Below are 13,219 nucleotides of genomic sequence, written 5' to 3'. Positions count from 1 at the left end.
TCCACTGCCTTTCTCGCTCTCTTCTTCCCCCTCCACTGCCTTTCTCGCTCTCTTCTTCCCCCTCCACTGCCTTTCTCGCTCTCTTCTCCCCCCTCCACTGCCTTTCTCGCTCTCTTCTTCCCCCTCCACTGCCTTTCTCGCTCTCTTCTTCCCCCTCCACTGCCTTTCTCGCTCTCTTCTTCCCCCTCCACTGCCTTTCTCGCTCTCTTCTTCCCCCTCCACTGCCTTTCTCGCTCTCTTCTTCCCCCTCCACTGCCTTTCTCGCTCTCTTCTTCCCCCTCCACTGCCTTTCTCGCTCTCTTCTTCCCCCTCCACTGCCTTTCTCGCTCTCTTCTTCCCCCTCCACTGCCTTTCTCGCTCTCTTCTTCCCCTCCACTGCCTTTCTCGCTCTCTTCTTCCCCCTCCACTGCCTTTCTCGCTCTCTTCTTCCCCCTCCACTGCCTTTCTCGCTCTCTTCTTCCCCCTCCACTGCCTTTCTCGCTCTCTTCTTCCCCCTCCACTGCCTTTCTCGCTCTCTTCTTCCCCCTCCACTGCCTTTCTCGCTCTCTTCTTCCCCCTCCACTGCCTTTCTCGCTCTCTTCTTCCCCCTCCACTGCCTTTCTCGCTCTCTTCTTCCCCCTCCACTGCCTTTCTCGCTCTCTTCTTCCCCCTCCACTGCCTTTCTCGCTCTCTTCTCCCCCCTCCACTGCCTTTCTCGCTCTCTTCTTCCCCCTCCACTGCCTTTCTCGCTCTCTTCTTCCCCCTCCACTGCCTTTCTCGCTCTCTTCTTCCCCCTCCACTGCCTTTCTCGCTCTCTTCTTCCTCCTTCACTGCCTTTCTCGCTCTCTTCTTCCTCCTTCACTGCCTTTCTCGCTCTCTTCTTCCTCCTTCACTGCCTTTCTCGCTCTCTTCTTCCTCCTTCACTGCCTTTCTCGCTGTCTTCTTCCTCCTCCACTGCCCTTCCCGCTCTCTTCCTCCTCCACTACCCTTCCCGCTCCCTACCCGCCCCGCTACTGCCCTTCCCGCTCTCTTCCTCCTCCACTGCTCTTTCTCCTCCTCCACTGTCCTTCCCGCTATCTTCCTGCTCAACTGCCCTTCCCCCTCTCTTTTTTTTTTCTATTCCCTTCTTGCTCTCTGCTTCCTTCTCTTCTGTCCTTTTCCCTCTCTGGCTCTGCGCTTCCAGCTCTTTCTTTCTTCATCTCTGCATCTCCTCCTCTACCCTTCCCGCTCTCTGCCTCCTCCTTCTGCCCTTCCCACTCTCTGCCTTTTTCTCCTTCTGCTGCCCTTCCCGCTCTCTGCCTCCTTCTGCTGCCCTTCCCGCTCTCTGCCTCCTTCTGCTGCCCTTCCCGCTCTCTGCCTCCTTCTGCTGCCCTTCTCGCTCTCTGCCTCCTTCTGCTGCCCTTCCCGCTCTCTGCCTCCTTCTGCTGCCCTTCCCGCTCTCTGCCTCCTTCTGCTGCCCTTCCCGCTCTCTGCCTCCTTCTGCTGCCCTTCCCGCTCTCTGCCTCCTTCTGCTGCCCTTCCCGCTCTCTGCCTCCATCTCCTGCCCTTCCCGCTCTCTGCCTCCTTCTCCTGCCCTTCCCGCTCTCTGCCTCCTTCTCCTGCCCTTCCCGCTCTCTGCCTCCTTCTCCTGCCCTTCCCGCTCTCTGCCTCCTTCTCCTGCCCTTCCCGCTCTCTGCCTCCTTCTCCTGCCCTTCCCGCTCTCTGCCTCCTTCTCCTGCCCTTCCCGCTCTCTGCCTCCTTCTCCTGCCCTTCCCACTCTCTGCCTCCTTCTCCTGCCCTTCCCGCTCTCTGCCTCCTTCTCCTGCCCTTCCCGCTCTCTGCCTCCTTCTCCTGCCCTTCCCGCTCTCTGCCTCCTTCTCCTGCCCTTCCCGCTCTCTGCCTCCTTCTCCTGCCCTTCCCGCTCTCTGCCTCCTTCTCCTGCCCTTCCCGCTCTCTGCCTCCTTCTCCTGCCCTTCCCGCTCTCTGCCTCCTTCTCCTGCCCTTCCCGCTCTCTGCCTCCTTCTCCTGCCCTTCCCGCTCTCTGCCTCCTTCTCCTGCCCTTCCCGCTCTCTGCCTCCTTCTCCTGCCCTTCCCGCTCTCTGCCTCCTTCTCCTGCCCTTCACGCTCTCTACCTCCTTCTCCTGCCCTTCACGCTCTCTGCCTCCTTCTCCTGCCCTTCACGCTCTCTGCCTCCTTCTCCTGCCCTTCACGCTCTCTGCCTCCTTCTCCTGCCCTTCACGCTCTCTGCCTCCTTCTCCTGCCCTTCACGCTCTCTGCCTCCTCCAGCCCTTCACGCTCTCTGACTCCTTCTCCAGCCCTTCACGCTCTCTGACTCCTTCTCCAGCCCTTCACGCTCTCTGACTCCTTCTCCAGCCCTTCACGCTCTCTGACTCCTTCTCCAGCCCTTCACGCTTTCTGACTCCTTCTCCAGCCCTTCTTGCTCTATGACTCCTTCTCCAGCCCTTCCCGCTCTCTGCCTCCTTCTCCTGCCCTTCCCGCTCTCTGCCTCCTTCTCCTGCCCTTCCCGCTGTCTGCCTCCTTCTCCTGCCCTTCCCGCTCTCTGCCTCCTTCTCCTGCCCTTCCCGCTCTCTGCCTCCTTCTCCTGCCCTTCCCGCTCTCTGCCTCCTTCTCCTGCCCTTCCCGCTGTCTGCCTCCTTCTCCTGCCCTTCCCGCTCTCTGCCTCCTTCTCCTGCCCTTCCCGCTCTCTGCCTCCTTCTCCTGCCCTTCCCGCTCTCTGCCTCCTTCTCCTGCCCTTCCCGCTCTCTGCCTCCTTCTCCTGCCCTTCCCGCTCTCTGCCTCCTTCTCCTGCCCTTCACGCTCTCTGACTCCTTCTCCAGCCCTTCACGCTCTCTGACTCCTTCTCTCAGCCCTTCACGCTTTCTGACTCCTTCTCCAGCCCTTCTTGCTCTATGACTCCTTCTCCAGCCCTCCTTGCTCTCTGACTCCTTCTCCAGCCCTTCAGGCTCTCTACCTCCTTCTCCTGCCCTTACCGCTCTCTGCCCCCTTCTCCTGCCCTTACCGTTCTCTGCCCCCTTCTCCTGCCCTTAACGCTCTCTGCCCCCTTCTCCTGCCCTTCCCGCTCTCTGCCTTCTTCTCCTATCCTTCCCGCTCTCTGCCTTCTTCTCCTATCCTTCCCGCTCTCTGCCTCCTTCTCCTGTCCTTTCCGCTCTCTGCCTTCTCCTCCTTACCGCTTTATGCCTTCTCCTCCTCCTACTTCTTCTTGCTCTCTGTTTTCTCCTCCTCCTCACTCTTTGCTTTCTCCTTCTCCTCCTCCTTGCTCTCTACCTCCTTCTTGCTCCCTGCTTTCTCCTCCTCCTTCTTCCTCTCTGCCTTTTCCTCCTCCTCCTTCTCGCTCTCTGTTTTCTCCTCCTCCTCGTCTTACTCCCTGCCTTCTCCTCCTCCTTCTTGCTCTCTGCTTTCCTCTCCTCCTCATTACTCTCTGCCTTCTCCTCCTCCTTTTTGTTCTCTGCTTTCTCCTCCTCCTCGCTCTCTGCCTTCTCCTCCTCCTCCTTCTGCCCTTCCCGCTTTCTCCTCCTCCCCCTTCTGCCCTTCCCACTTTCTCCTCCTCCCCCATCTGCCCTTCCTGCTTTCTGCATTCTCCTCCTCCTTCTGCCCTTTCCACTTTCTGCCTTCTCCTCCTCTTCCTTCTGCCCTTCCCGCTTTCTGCCTTCTCCTCCTCCTCCTTCAGCCCTTCCCGCTTTCTGCCTTCTCCTCCTCCTCCTTCAGCCCTTCCCGCTTTCTGCCTTCTCCTTCTCCTGCCCTTCCCGCTCTCTGCCTCCTCCTGCCCTTCCCGCTCTCTGCCTCCTTCTCCTGCCCTTCCCGCTCTCTGCCTCCTTCTCCAGCCCTTCCCGCTCTCTGCCTCCTCCTGCCCTTCCCGCTCTCTGCCTCCTTCTCCTGCCCTTCCCGCTCTCTGCCTCCTTCCCCTGCCCTTCCCGCTCTCTGCCTCCTTCCCCTGCCCTTCCCGCTCTCTGCCTCCTTCCCCTGCCCTTCCCGCTCTCTGCCTCCTTCCCCTGCCCTTCCCGCTCTCTGCCTCCTTCTCCTGCCCTTCCCGCTCTCTGCCTCCTTCTCCTGCCCTTCCCGCTTTCTGCCTCCTTCTCCTGCCCTTCCCGCTTTCTGCCTCCTTCTCCTGCCCTTCCCGCTTTCTGCCTCCTTCTCCTGCCCTTCCCGCTTTCTGCCTCCTTCTCCTGCCCTTCCCGCTTTCTGCCTCCTTCTCCTGCCCTTCCCGCTTTCTGCCTCCTTCTCCTGCCCTTCCCGCTTTCTGCCTCCTTCTCCTGCCCTTCCCGCTTTCTGCCTCCTTCTCCTGCCCTTCCCGCTTTCTGCCTCCTTCTCCTGCCCTTCCCGCTTTCTGCCTCCTTCTCCTGCCCTTCCCGCTTTCTGCCTCCTTCTCCTGCCCTTCCCGCTCTCTGCCTCCTTCTCCTGCCCTTCCCGCTCTCTGCCTCCTTCTCCTGCCCTTCCCGCTCTCTGCCTCCTTCTCCTGCCCTTCCCGCTCTCTGCCTCCTTCTCCTGCCCTTCCCGCTCTCTGCCTCCTTCTCCTGCCCTTCCCGCTCTCTGCCTCCTTCTCCTGCCCTTCCCGCTCTCTGCCTCCTTCTCCTGCCCTTCCCGCTCTCTGCCTCCTTCTCCTGCCCTTCCCGCTCTCTGCCTCCTTCTCCTGCCCTTCCCGCTCTCTGCCTCCTTCTCCTGCCCTTCCCGCTCTCTGCCTCCTTCTCCTGCCCTTCCCGCAATCTGCCTCCTTCTCCTGCCCTTCCCGCAATCTGCCTCCTTCTCCTGCCCTTCCCGCTCTCTGCCTCCTTCTCCTGCCCTTCCCGCTCTCTGCCTCCTTCTCCTGCCCTTCCCGCTCTCTGCCTCCTTCTCCTGCCCTTCCCGCTCTCTGACTCCTTCTCCTGCCCTTCCCGCTCTCTGACTCCTTCTCCTGCCCTTCCCGCTCTCTGACTCCTTCTCCTGCCCTTCCCGCTCTCTGACTCCTCCAGCCCTTCACGTTCTCTGACTCCTCCAGCCCTTCACGTTCTCTGACTCCTCCAGCCCTTCACGTTCTCTGACTCCTTCTCCAGCCCTTCACGTTCTCTGACTCCTTCTCCAGCCCTTCACGCTCTCTGACTCCTTCTCCAGCCCTTCACGCTCTCTGACTCCTTCTCCAGCCCTTCACGCTCTCTGACTCCTTCTCCAGCCCTTCTTGCTCTGTGACTCCTTCTCCAGCCCTCCTTGCTCTCTGATTCCTTCTCCAGCCCTTACCGCTCTCTGCCCCCTTCTCCTGCCCTTCCCGCTCTCTGCCCCCTTCTCCTGCCCTTCCCGCTCTCTGCCTCCTTCTCCTGTCCTTTACGCTCTCTGCCTTCTCCTCCTTCCCGCTGTATGCCTTCTCCTCCTCCTACTTCTTCTTGCTCTCTGTTTTCTCCTTCTCCTCCTCTTTGCTCTCTACCTGCTTCTCCTTCTTGCTCCCTGCTTTCTCCTCCTCCTTCTTCCTCTCTGCCTTTTCCTCCTCCTCCTTCTCGCTCTCTGTTTTCTTCTCCTCCTCCTTCTTGCTCTCTGCTTTCTTCTCCTCCTCGTTACTCTCTGCCTTCTCCTCCTCCTTTTTGTTCTCTGCTTTCTCCTCCTCCTCCGACTCGCTCTCTGCCTTCTCCTTCTCCTCCTTCTCCTTCTGCCCTTCCCGCTTTCTCCTCCTCCCCCTTCTGCCCTTCCCACTTTCTCCTCCTCCCCCATCTGCCCTTCCTGCTTTCTGCATTCTCCTCCTCCTTCTGCCCTTCCCGCTCTCTGCCTCCTTCTCCTGACCTTCCCGTTCTTTGCCTACTTCTCCTGACCTTCCCGCTCTTTGCCTCCTTCTCCTGACCTTCCCGCTCTTTGCCTCCTTCTCCTGACCTTCCCGCTCTTTGCCTCCTTCTCCTGACCTTCCCGCTTTCTGCCTGATTCTCCTGCCCTTCCCGCTCTCTGCCTCATTCTCCTGCCCTTCCCGCTCTCTGCCTCATTCTCCTGCCCTGCAAGCTCTCTGCCTCATTTTCCTGCCCTTCCCGCTCTCTGCCTCCTTCACCTGCCCTTCCCGCTCTCTGCCTCCTTCACCTGCCCTTACCGCTCTCTGCCTCCTTCACCTGCCCTTACCGCTCTCTGCCTCCTTCTCCTGCCCTTACCGCTCTTTGCCTCCTTCTCCTGCCCTTACCGCTCTTTGCCTCCTTCTCCTGCCCTTACCGCTCTTTGCCTCCTTCTCCTGCCCTTACCGCTCTTTGCCTCCTTCTCCTGCCCTTACCGCTCTTTGCCTCCTTCTCCTGCCCTTACCGCTCTTTGCCTCCTTCTCCTGTCCTTACCGCTCTCTGCCTCCTTCTCCTGCTCTTCCTGGTTTCGGCCTCCTTCTCCTGCTCTTCCCGCTCTCTGTCCCCTTCTTCTGCCCTTCCTGCTCTCTGCCTTCTCCTCCTCCTTCTGCCTTTCCCGCTCTCTGCCTCTTCTGCCTTTCCCGCTCTCTGCCTTTTCCGCCTTTCCTGGGCTCTTCCTTCCCTCCTTCTCGCTCTCTGCCTTCCCCTCCTTCTCGCTCTCTGCCTTCCCCTCCTTCTCGCTCTCTGCCTTCCCCTCCTTCTCGCTCTCTGCCTTCCCCTCCTTCTCGCTCTTTGCCTTCCCCTCCTTCTCGCTCTCTGCCTTCCTCTCCTTCTCGCTCTCTGCCTTCCCCTCCTTCTCGCTCTCTGCCTTCCCCTCCTTCTCGCTCTCTGCCTTCCCCTCCTTCTCGCTCTCTGCCTTCCCCTCCTTCTCGCTCTCTGCCTTCCCCTCCTTCTCGCTCTCTGCCTTCCCCTCCTTCTCGCTCTCTGCCTTCCACTCCTTCTCGCTCTCTGCCTTCCCCTCCTTCTCGCTCTCTGCCTTCCCCTCCTTCTCGCTCTCTGCCTTCCCCTCCTTCTCGCTCTCTGCCTTCCCCTCCTTCTCGCTCTCTGCCTTCCCCTCCTTCTCGCTCTCTGCCTTCCCCTCCTTCTCGCTCTCTGCCTTCCCCTCCTTCTCGCTCTCTGCCTTCCCCTCCTTCTCGCTCTCTGCCTTCCCCTCCTTCTCGCTCTCTGCCTTCCCCTCCTTCTCGCTCTCTGCCTTCCCCTCCTTCTCGCTCTCTGCCTTCCCCTCCTTCTCGCTCTCTGCCTTCCCCTCCTTCTCGCTCTCTGCCTTCCCCTCCTTCTCGCTCTCTGCCTTCCCCTCCTTCTCGCTCTCTGCCTTCCCCTCCTTCTCGCTCTCTGCCTTCCCCTCCTTCTCGCTCTCTGCCTTCCCCTCCTTCTCGCTCTCTGCCTTCCCCTCCTTCTCGCTCTCTGCCTTCCCCTCCTTCTCGCTCTCTGCCTTCCCCTCCTTCTCGCTCTCTGCCTTCCCCTCCTTCTCGCTCTCTGCCTTCCCCTCCTTCTCGCTCTCTGCCTTCTCCTTCTTCTCGCTCTGTTTTCTCCTCCTCCTCGTCTTACTCCTTGCCTTCTCCTCCTCCTTCTTGCTCTCTGCTTTCTCCTCCTTCTTGCTCTCTGCTTTCTCCTCCTCCTCATTACTCTCTGCCTTCTCCTCCTTCTCGCTCTCTGCCTTCCCCTCCTTCTCGCTCTCTGCCTTCCCCTCCTTCTCGCTCTCTGCCTTCCCCTCCTTCTCGCTCTCTGCCTTCCCCTCCTTCTCGCTCTCTGCCTTCCCCTCCTTCTCGCTCTCTGCCTTCTCCTCCTTCTCGCTCTCTGCCTTCCCCTCCTTCTCGCTCTCTGCCTTCCCCTCCTTCTCGCTCTCTGCCTTCCCCTCCTTCTCGCTCTCTGCCTTCCCCTCCTTCTCGCTCTCTGCCTTCCCCTCCTTCTCGCTCTCTGCCTTCTCCTCCTTCTCGCTCTCTGCCTTCCCCTCCTTCTCGCTCTCTGCCTTCCCCTCCTTCTCGCTCTCTGCCTTCCCCTCCTTCTCGCTCTCTGCCTTCCCCTCCTTCTCGCTCTCTGCCTTCCCCTCCTTCTCGCTCTCTGCCTTCCCCTCCTTCTCGCTCTCTGCCTTCCCCTCCTTCTCGCTCTCTGCCTTCTCCTTCTTCTCGCTCTGTTTTCTCCTCCTCCTCGTCTTTCTCCTTGCCTTCTCCTCCTCCTTCTTGCTCTCTGCTTTCTCCTCCTCCTCATTACTCTCTGCCTTCTCCTCCTTCTCGCTCTCTGCCTTCCCCTCCTTCTCGCTCTCTGCCTTCCCCTCCTTCTCGCTCTCTGCCTTCTCCTCCTTCTCGCTCTCTGCCTTCTCCTCCTTCTCGCTCTCTGCCTTCTCCTCCTTCTCGCTCTCTGCCTTCTCCTCCTTCTCGCTCTATGCCTTCTCCTCCTTCTCGCTCTATGCCTTCTCCTCCTTCTCGCTCTCTGCCTTCTCCTCCTTCTCGCTCTCTGCCTTCTCCTCCTTCTCGCTCTCTGCCTTCTCCTCCTTCTCGCTCTCTGCCTTCTCCTCCTTCTCGCTCTCTGCCTTCTCCTCCTTCTCGCTCTCTGCCTTCTCCTCCTTCTCGCTCTCTGCCTTCTCCTCCTTCTCGCTCTCTGCCTTCTCCTCCTTCTCGCTCTCTGCCTTCTCCTCCTTCTCGCTCTCTGCCTTCTCCTCCTTCTCGCTCTCTGCCTTCTCCTCCTTCTCGCTCTCTGCCTTCTCCTCCTTCTCGCTCTCTGCCTTCTCCTCCTTCTCGCTTTCTGCCTTCTCCTCCTCCTCCTCCTTCTCGCTTTCTGCCTTCTCCTCCTCCTCCTGTTTCTTGCTTTCTGCCTTCTCCTCCTCCTCCTGTTTCTTGCTCTCTGCCTTCTCCTCCTCCTCCTGTTTCTTGCTCTCTGCCTTCTCCTCCTCCTCCTGTTTCTTGCTCTCTGCCTTCTCCTCCTCCTCCTGTTTCTTGCTCTCTGCCTTCTCCTCCTCCTCCTGTTTCTTGCTCTCTGCCTTCTCCTCCTCCTCCTGTTTCTTGCTCTCTGCCTTCTCCTCCTCCTCCTGTTTCTTGCTCTCTGCCTTCTCCTCCTCCTCCTGTTTCTTGCTCTCTGCCTTCTCCTCCTCCTCCTGTTTCTTGCTCTCTGCCTTCTCCTCCTCCTCCTGTTTCTTGCTCTCTGCCTCTTCCTCCTTCTTCTTGCTCTCTGCCTTCTCCTCCTCCTACTTCTTGCTCTCTGTTTTCTCCTCCTCCTTGCTCTCTACCTTCTCCTGCTTCTCCTTCTTGCTCTATGCCTTTTCCTCTTCCTCCTTCTTGCTCTCTGCTATCTCCTCCTCCTCGTCTTACTCTCTGCCTTCTCCTCCTCCTTCTTGCTCACTGCTTTCTCATTCTCCTCCTCCTTGCTCTCTGCCTTCTCCCCCTCCGACTCGCTCTCTGCCTTCTCCTCCTGCCCTTTCCCCCTCTCTGCCTCCTTCGTCTGCCCTTCTCGCTCTCTGCCTCCTTCTCCTGCCCTTCTCGCTCTCTACCTCCTTCTCTTACCCTTTTCGCTTTCTGCCTCCTTCTCCTGCCCTTCTCACTCTCTACCTCCTTCTCTTACCCTTTTCGCTTTCTGCCTCCTTCTCCTGCCCTTCACGTTCTCTGCCTCCTTCTCCTGCCCTTCCCACTCTCTGCCTCCTTCTCCTGCCCTTCCCACTCTCTGCCTCCTTCTCCTGCCCTTCCCACTCTCTGCCTCCTTCTCCTGCCCTTCCCACTCTCTGCCTCCTTCTCCTGCCCTTCCCACTCTCTGCCTCCTTCTCCTGCCCTTCCCACTCTCTGCCTCCTTCTCCTGCCCTTCCCACTCTCTGCCTCCTTCTCCTGCCCTTCCCACTCTCTGCCTCCTTCTCCTGCCCTTCCCGCTCTCTGCCTCCTTCTCCTGCCCTTCCCGCTCTCTGCCTCCTTCTCCTGCCCTTCCCGCTCTCTGCCTCCTTCTCCTGCCCTTCCCGCTCTCTGCCTCCTTCTCCTGCCCTTCCCGCTCTCTGCCTCCTTCTCCTGCCCTTCCCGCTCTCTGCCTCCTTCTCCTGCCCTTCCCGCTCTCTGCCTCCTTCTCCTGCCCTTCCCGCTTTCTACCTCCTCCTGCCCTTCCCGCTTTCTACCTCCTTCTTCTGCCCTTCCCGCTTTCTACCTTCTTCTCCTGCCCTTCCCGCTTTCTACCTCCTTCTCCTGCCCTTCCCGCTTTCTACCTCCTTCTCCTGCCCTTCCCGCTTTCCACCTCCTTCTCCTGCCCTTCCCGCTTTCCACCTCCTTCTCCTGCCCTTCCCGCTTTCCACCTCCTTCTCCTGCCCTTCCCGCTTTCCACCTCCTTCTCCTGCCCTTCCCGCTTTCCACCTCCTTCTCCTGCCCTTCCCGCTTTCCACCTCCTTCTCCTGCCCTTCCCGCTTTCCACCTCCTTCTCCTGCCCTTCCCGCTTTCCACCTCCTTCTCCTGCCCTTCCCGCTTTCCACCTCCTTCTCCTGCCCTTCCCGCTTTCCACCTCCTTCTCCTGCCCTTCCCGCTTTCTACCTCCTTCTCCTGCCCTTCCCGCTTTCTACCTCCTTCTCCTGCCCTTCCCGCTTTCTACCTTCTTCTCTTGCCCTTCCCGCTTTCTACCTCCTTCTCCTGCCCTTCCCGCTCTCTGCCTCCTTCACCTGCCCTTCCCGCTCTCTGCCTCCTTCACCTGCCCTTCCCGCTCTCTGCCTCCTTCACCTGCCCTTCCCGCTCTCTGCCTCCTTCACCTGCCCTTCCCGCTCTCTGCCTCCTTCTCCTGCCCTTCCCGCTCTTTGCCTCCTTCTCCTGCCCTTCCCGCTTTCTACCTCCTTCTCCTGCCCTTCCCGCTTTCTACCTCCTTCTCCTGCCCTTCCCGCTTTCTACCTCCTTCTCCTGCCCTTCCCGCTTTCTACCTCCTTCTCCTGCCCTTCCCGCTTTCTACCTCCTTCTCCTGCCCTTCCCGCTTTCTACCTTTTCTCTTGCCCTTCCCGCTTTCTACCTCCTTCTCCTGCCCTTCCCGCTCTCTGCCTGATTCTCCTGCCCTTCCCGCTCTCTGCCTCCTTCACCTGCCCTTCCCGCTCTCTGCCTCCTTCACCTGCCCTTCCCGCTCTCTGCCTCCTTCACCTGCCCTTCCCGCTCTCTGCCTCCTTCACCTGCCCTTCCTGCTCTCTGCCTCCTTCACCTGCCCTTCCCGCTCTCTGCCTCCTTCACCTGCCCTTCCCGCTCTCTGCCTCCTTCTCCTGCCCTTCCCGCTCTTTGCCTCCTTCTCCTGCCCTTCCCGCTTTCTACCTCCTTCTCCTGCCCTTCCCGCTTTCTACCTCCTTCTCCTGCCCTTCCCGCTTTCTACCTCCTTCTCCTGCCCTTCCCGCTTTCTACCTCCTTCTCCTGCCCTTCCCGCTTTCTACCTTCTTCTCTTGCCCTTCCCGCTTTCTACCTCCTTCTCCTGCCCTTCCCGCTCTCTGCCTGATTCTCCTGCCCTTCCCGCTCTCTGCCTCTTTCACCTGCCCTTCCCGCTCTCTGCCTCCTTCACCTGCCCTTCCCGCTCTCTGCCTCCTTCACCTGCCCTTCCCGCTCTCTGCCTCCTTCACCTGCCCTTCCCGCTCTCTGCCTCCTTCACCTGCCCTTCCCGCTCTCTGCCTCCTTCACCTGCCCTTCCCGCTCTCTGCCTCCTTCTCCTGCCCTTCCTGCTCTCTGCCTTCTCCTCCTCCTTCTGCCTTTCCCGCTCTCTGCCTTTTCCGCCTTTCCCGCTCTCTGCCTTTTCCGCCTTTCCCGCTCTCTGCCTTTTCCGCCTTTCCCGCTCTGCCTTTTCCACCTTTCCCGCTCTGCCTTTTCCACCTTTCTCGCTCTCTGCCTTCTCCTCCTTCTCGCTCTCTGCCTTCCCCTCCTTCTCGCTCTCTGCCTTCCCCTCCTTCTCGCTCTCTGCCTTCCCCTCCTTCTCGCTCTCTGCCTTCGCCTCCTTCTCGCTCTCTGCCTTCGCCTCCTTCTCGCTCTCTGCCTTCGCCTCCTTCTCGCTCTCTGCCTTCGCCTCCTTCTCGCTCTCTGCCTTCGCCTCCTTCTCGCTCTCTGCCTTCCCCTCCTTCTCGCTCTCTGCCTTCCCCTCCTTCTCGCTCTCTGCCTTCCCCTCCTTCTCGCTCTCTGCCTTCCCCTCCTTCTCGCTCTCTGCCTTCCCCTCCTTCTCGCTCTCTGCCTTCCCCTCCTTCTCGCTCTCTGCCTTCCCCTCCTTCTCGCTCTCTGCCTTCCCCTCCTTCTCGCTCTCTGCCTTCCCCTCCTTCTCGCTCTCTGCCTTCCCCTCCTTCTCGCTCTCTGCCTTCCCCTCCTTCTCGCTCTCTGCCTTCCCCTCCTTCTCGCTCTCTGCCTTCCCCTCCTTCTCGCTCTCTGCCTTCCCCTCCTTCTCGCTCTCTGCCTTCCCCTCCTTCTCGCTCTCTGCCTTCCCCTCCTTCTCGCTCTCTGCCTTCCCCTCCTTCTCGCTCTCTGCCTTCCCCTCCTTCTCGCTCTCTGCCTTCCCCTCCTTCTCGCTCTCTGCCTTCCCCTCCTTCTCGCTCTCTGCCTTCCCCTCCTTCTCGCTCTCTGCCTTCCCCTCCTTCTCGCTCTCTGCCTTCCCCTCCTTCTCGCTCTCTGCCTTCCCCTCCTTCTCGCTCTCTGCCTTCCCCTCCTTCTCGCTCTCTGCCTTCCCCTCCTTCTCGCTCTCTGCCTTCCCCTCCTTCTCGCTCTCTGCCTTCCCCTCCTTCTCGCTCTCTGCCTTCCCCTCCTTCTCGCTCTCTGCCTTCCCCTCCTTCTCGCTCTCTGCCTTCCCCTCCTTCTCGCTCTCTGCCTTCCCCTCCTTCTCGCTCTCTGCCTTCCCCTCCTTCTCGCTCTCTGCCTTCCCCTCCTTCTCGCTCTCTGCCTTCCCCTCCTTCTCGCTCTCTGCCTTCCCCTCCTTCTCGCTCTCTGCCTTCCCCTCCTTCTCGCTCTCTGCCTTCCCCTCCTTCTCGCTCTCTGCCTTCCCCTCCTTCTCGCTCTCTGCCTTCCCCTCCTTCTCGCTCTCTGCCTTCCCCTCCTTCTCGCTCTCTGCCTTCCCCTCCTTCTCGCTCTCTGCCTTCCCCTCCTTCTCGCTCTCTGCCTTCCCCTCCTTCTCGCTCTCTGCCTTCCCCTCCTTCTCGCTCTCTGCCTTCCCCTCCTTCTCGCTCTCTGCCTTCCCCTCCTTCTCGCTCTCTGCCTTCCCCTCCTTCTCGCTCTCTGCCTTCCCCTCCTTCTCGCTCTCTGCCTTCCCCTCCTTCACGCTCTCTGCCTTCCCCTCCTTCTCGCTCTCTGCCTTCCCCTCCTTCTCGCTCTCTGCCTTCCCCTCCTTCTCGCTCTCTGCCTTCCCCTCCTTCTCGCTCTCTGCCTTCCCCTCCTTCTCGCTCTCTGCCTTCCCCTCCTTCTCGCTCTCTGCCTTCCCCTCCTTCTCGCTCTCTGCCTTCCCCTCCT

The 13,219-nt window shown here is 60.3% G+C and overlaps 3 protein-coding genes across 3 annotated transcripts in view; 1 reads left to right on the top strand and 2 right to left on the bottom strand.

The window, feature by feature from the left end:
• Positions 1-13,219, top strand: part of SHARPIN (SHANK associated RH domain interactor) — a 54,480-nt gene that overhangs the window by 29,084 nt on the left and 12,177 nt on the right. The gene's annotated exons all lie outside the window — the stretch shown is intronic.
• LOC136578896 (octapeptide-repeat protein T2-like) lies at positions 5,492-8,580 on the bottom strand (the record flags this gene model as incomplete). Its single annotated transcript, XM_066579071.1, has 2 exons — positions 5,492-5,890; positions 8,506-8,580. Coding segments are annotated over 2 exons (474 nt in total), but the record flags the coding sequence as incomplete, so codon positions are not given.
• Positions 11,736-13,028, bottom strand: LOC136578873 (germ cell nuclear acidic protein-like; the record flags this gene model as incomplete). Its single annotated transcript, XM_066579054.1, has 1 exon — positions 11,736-13,028. A coding segment is annotated over one exon (1,293 nt), but the record flags the coding sequence as incomplete, so codon positions are not given.

This window comes from Eleutherodactylus coqui, chromosome 9 (assembly GCF_035609145.1).
Source record: "Eleutherodactylus coqui strain aEleCoq1 chromosome 9, aEleCoq1.hap1, whole genome shotgun sequence".
In the NCBI taxonomy this organism is placed as follows: domain Eukaryota; kingdom Metazoa; phylum Chordata; class Amphibia; order Anura; family Eleutherodactylidae; genus Eleutherodactylus; species Eleutherodactylus coqui.
This window is presented reverse-complemented; position numbering and strand designations above follow the sequence as displayed.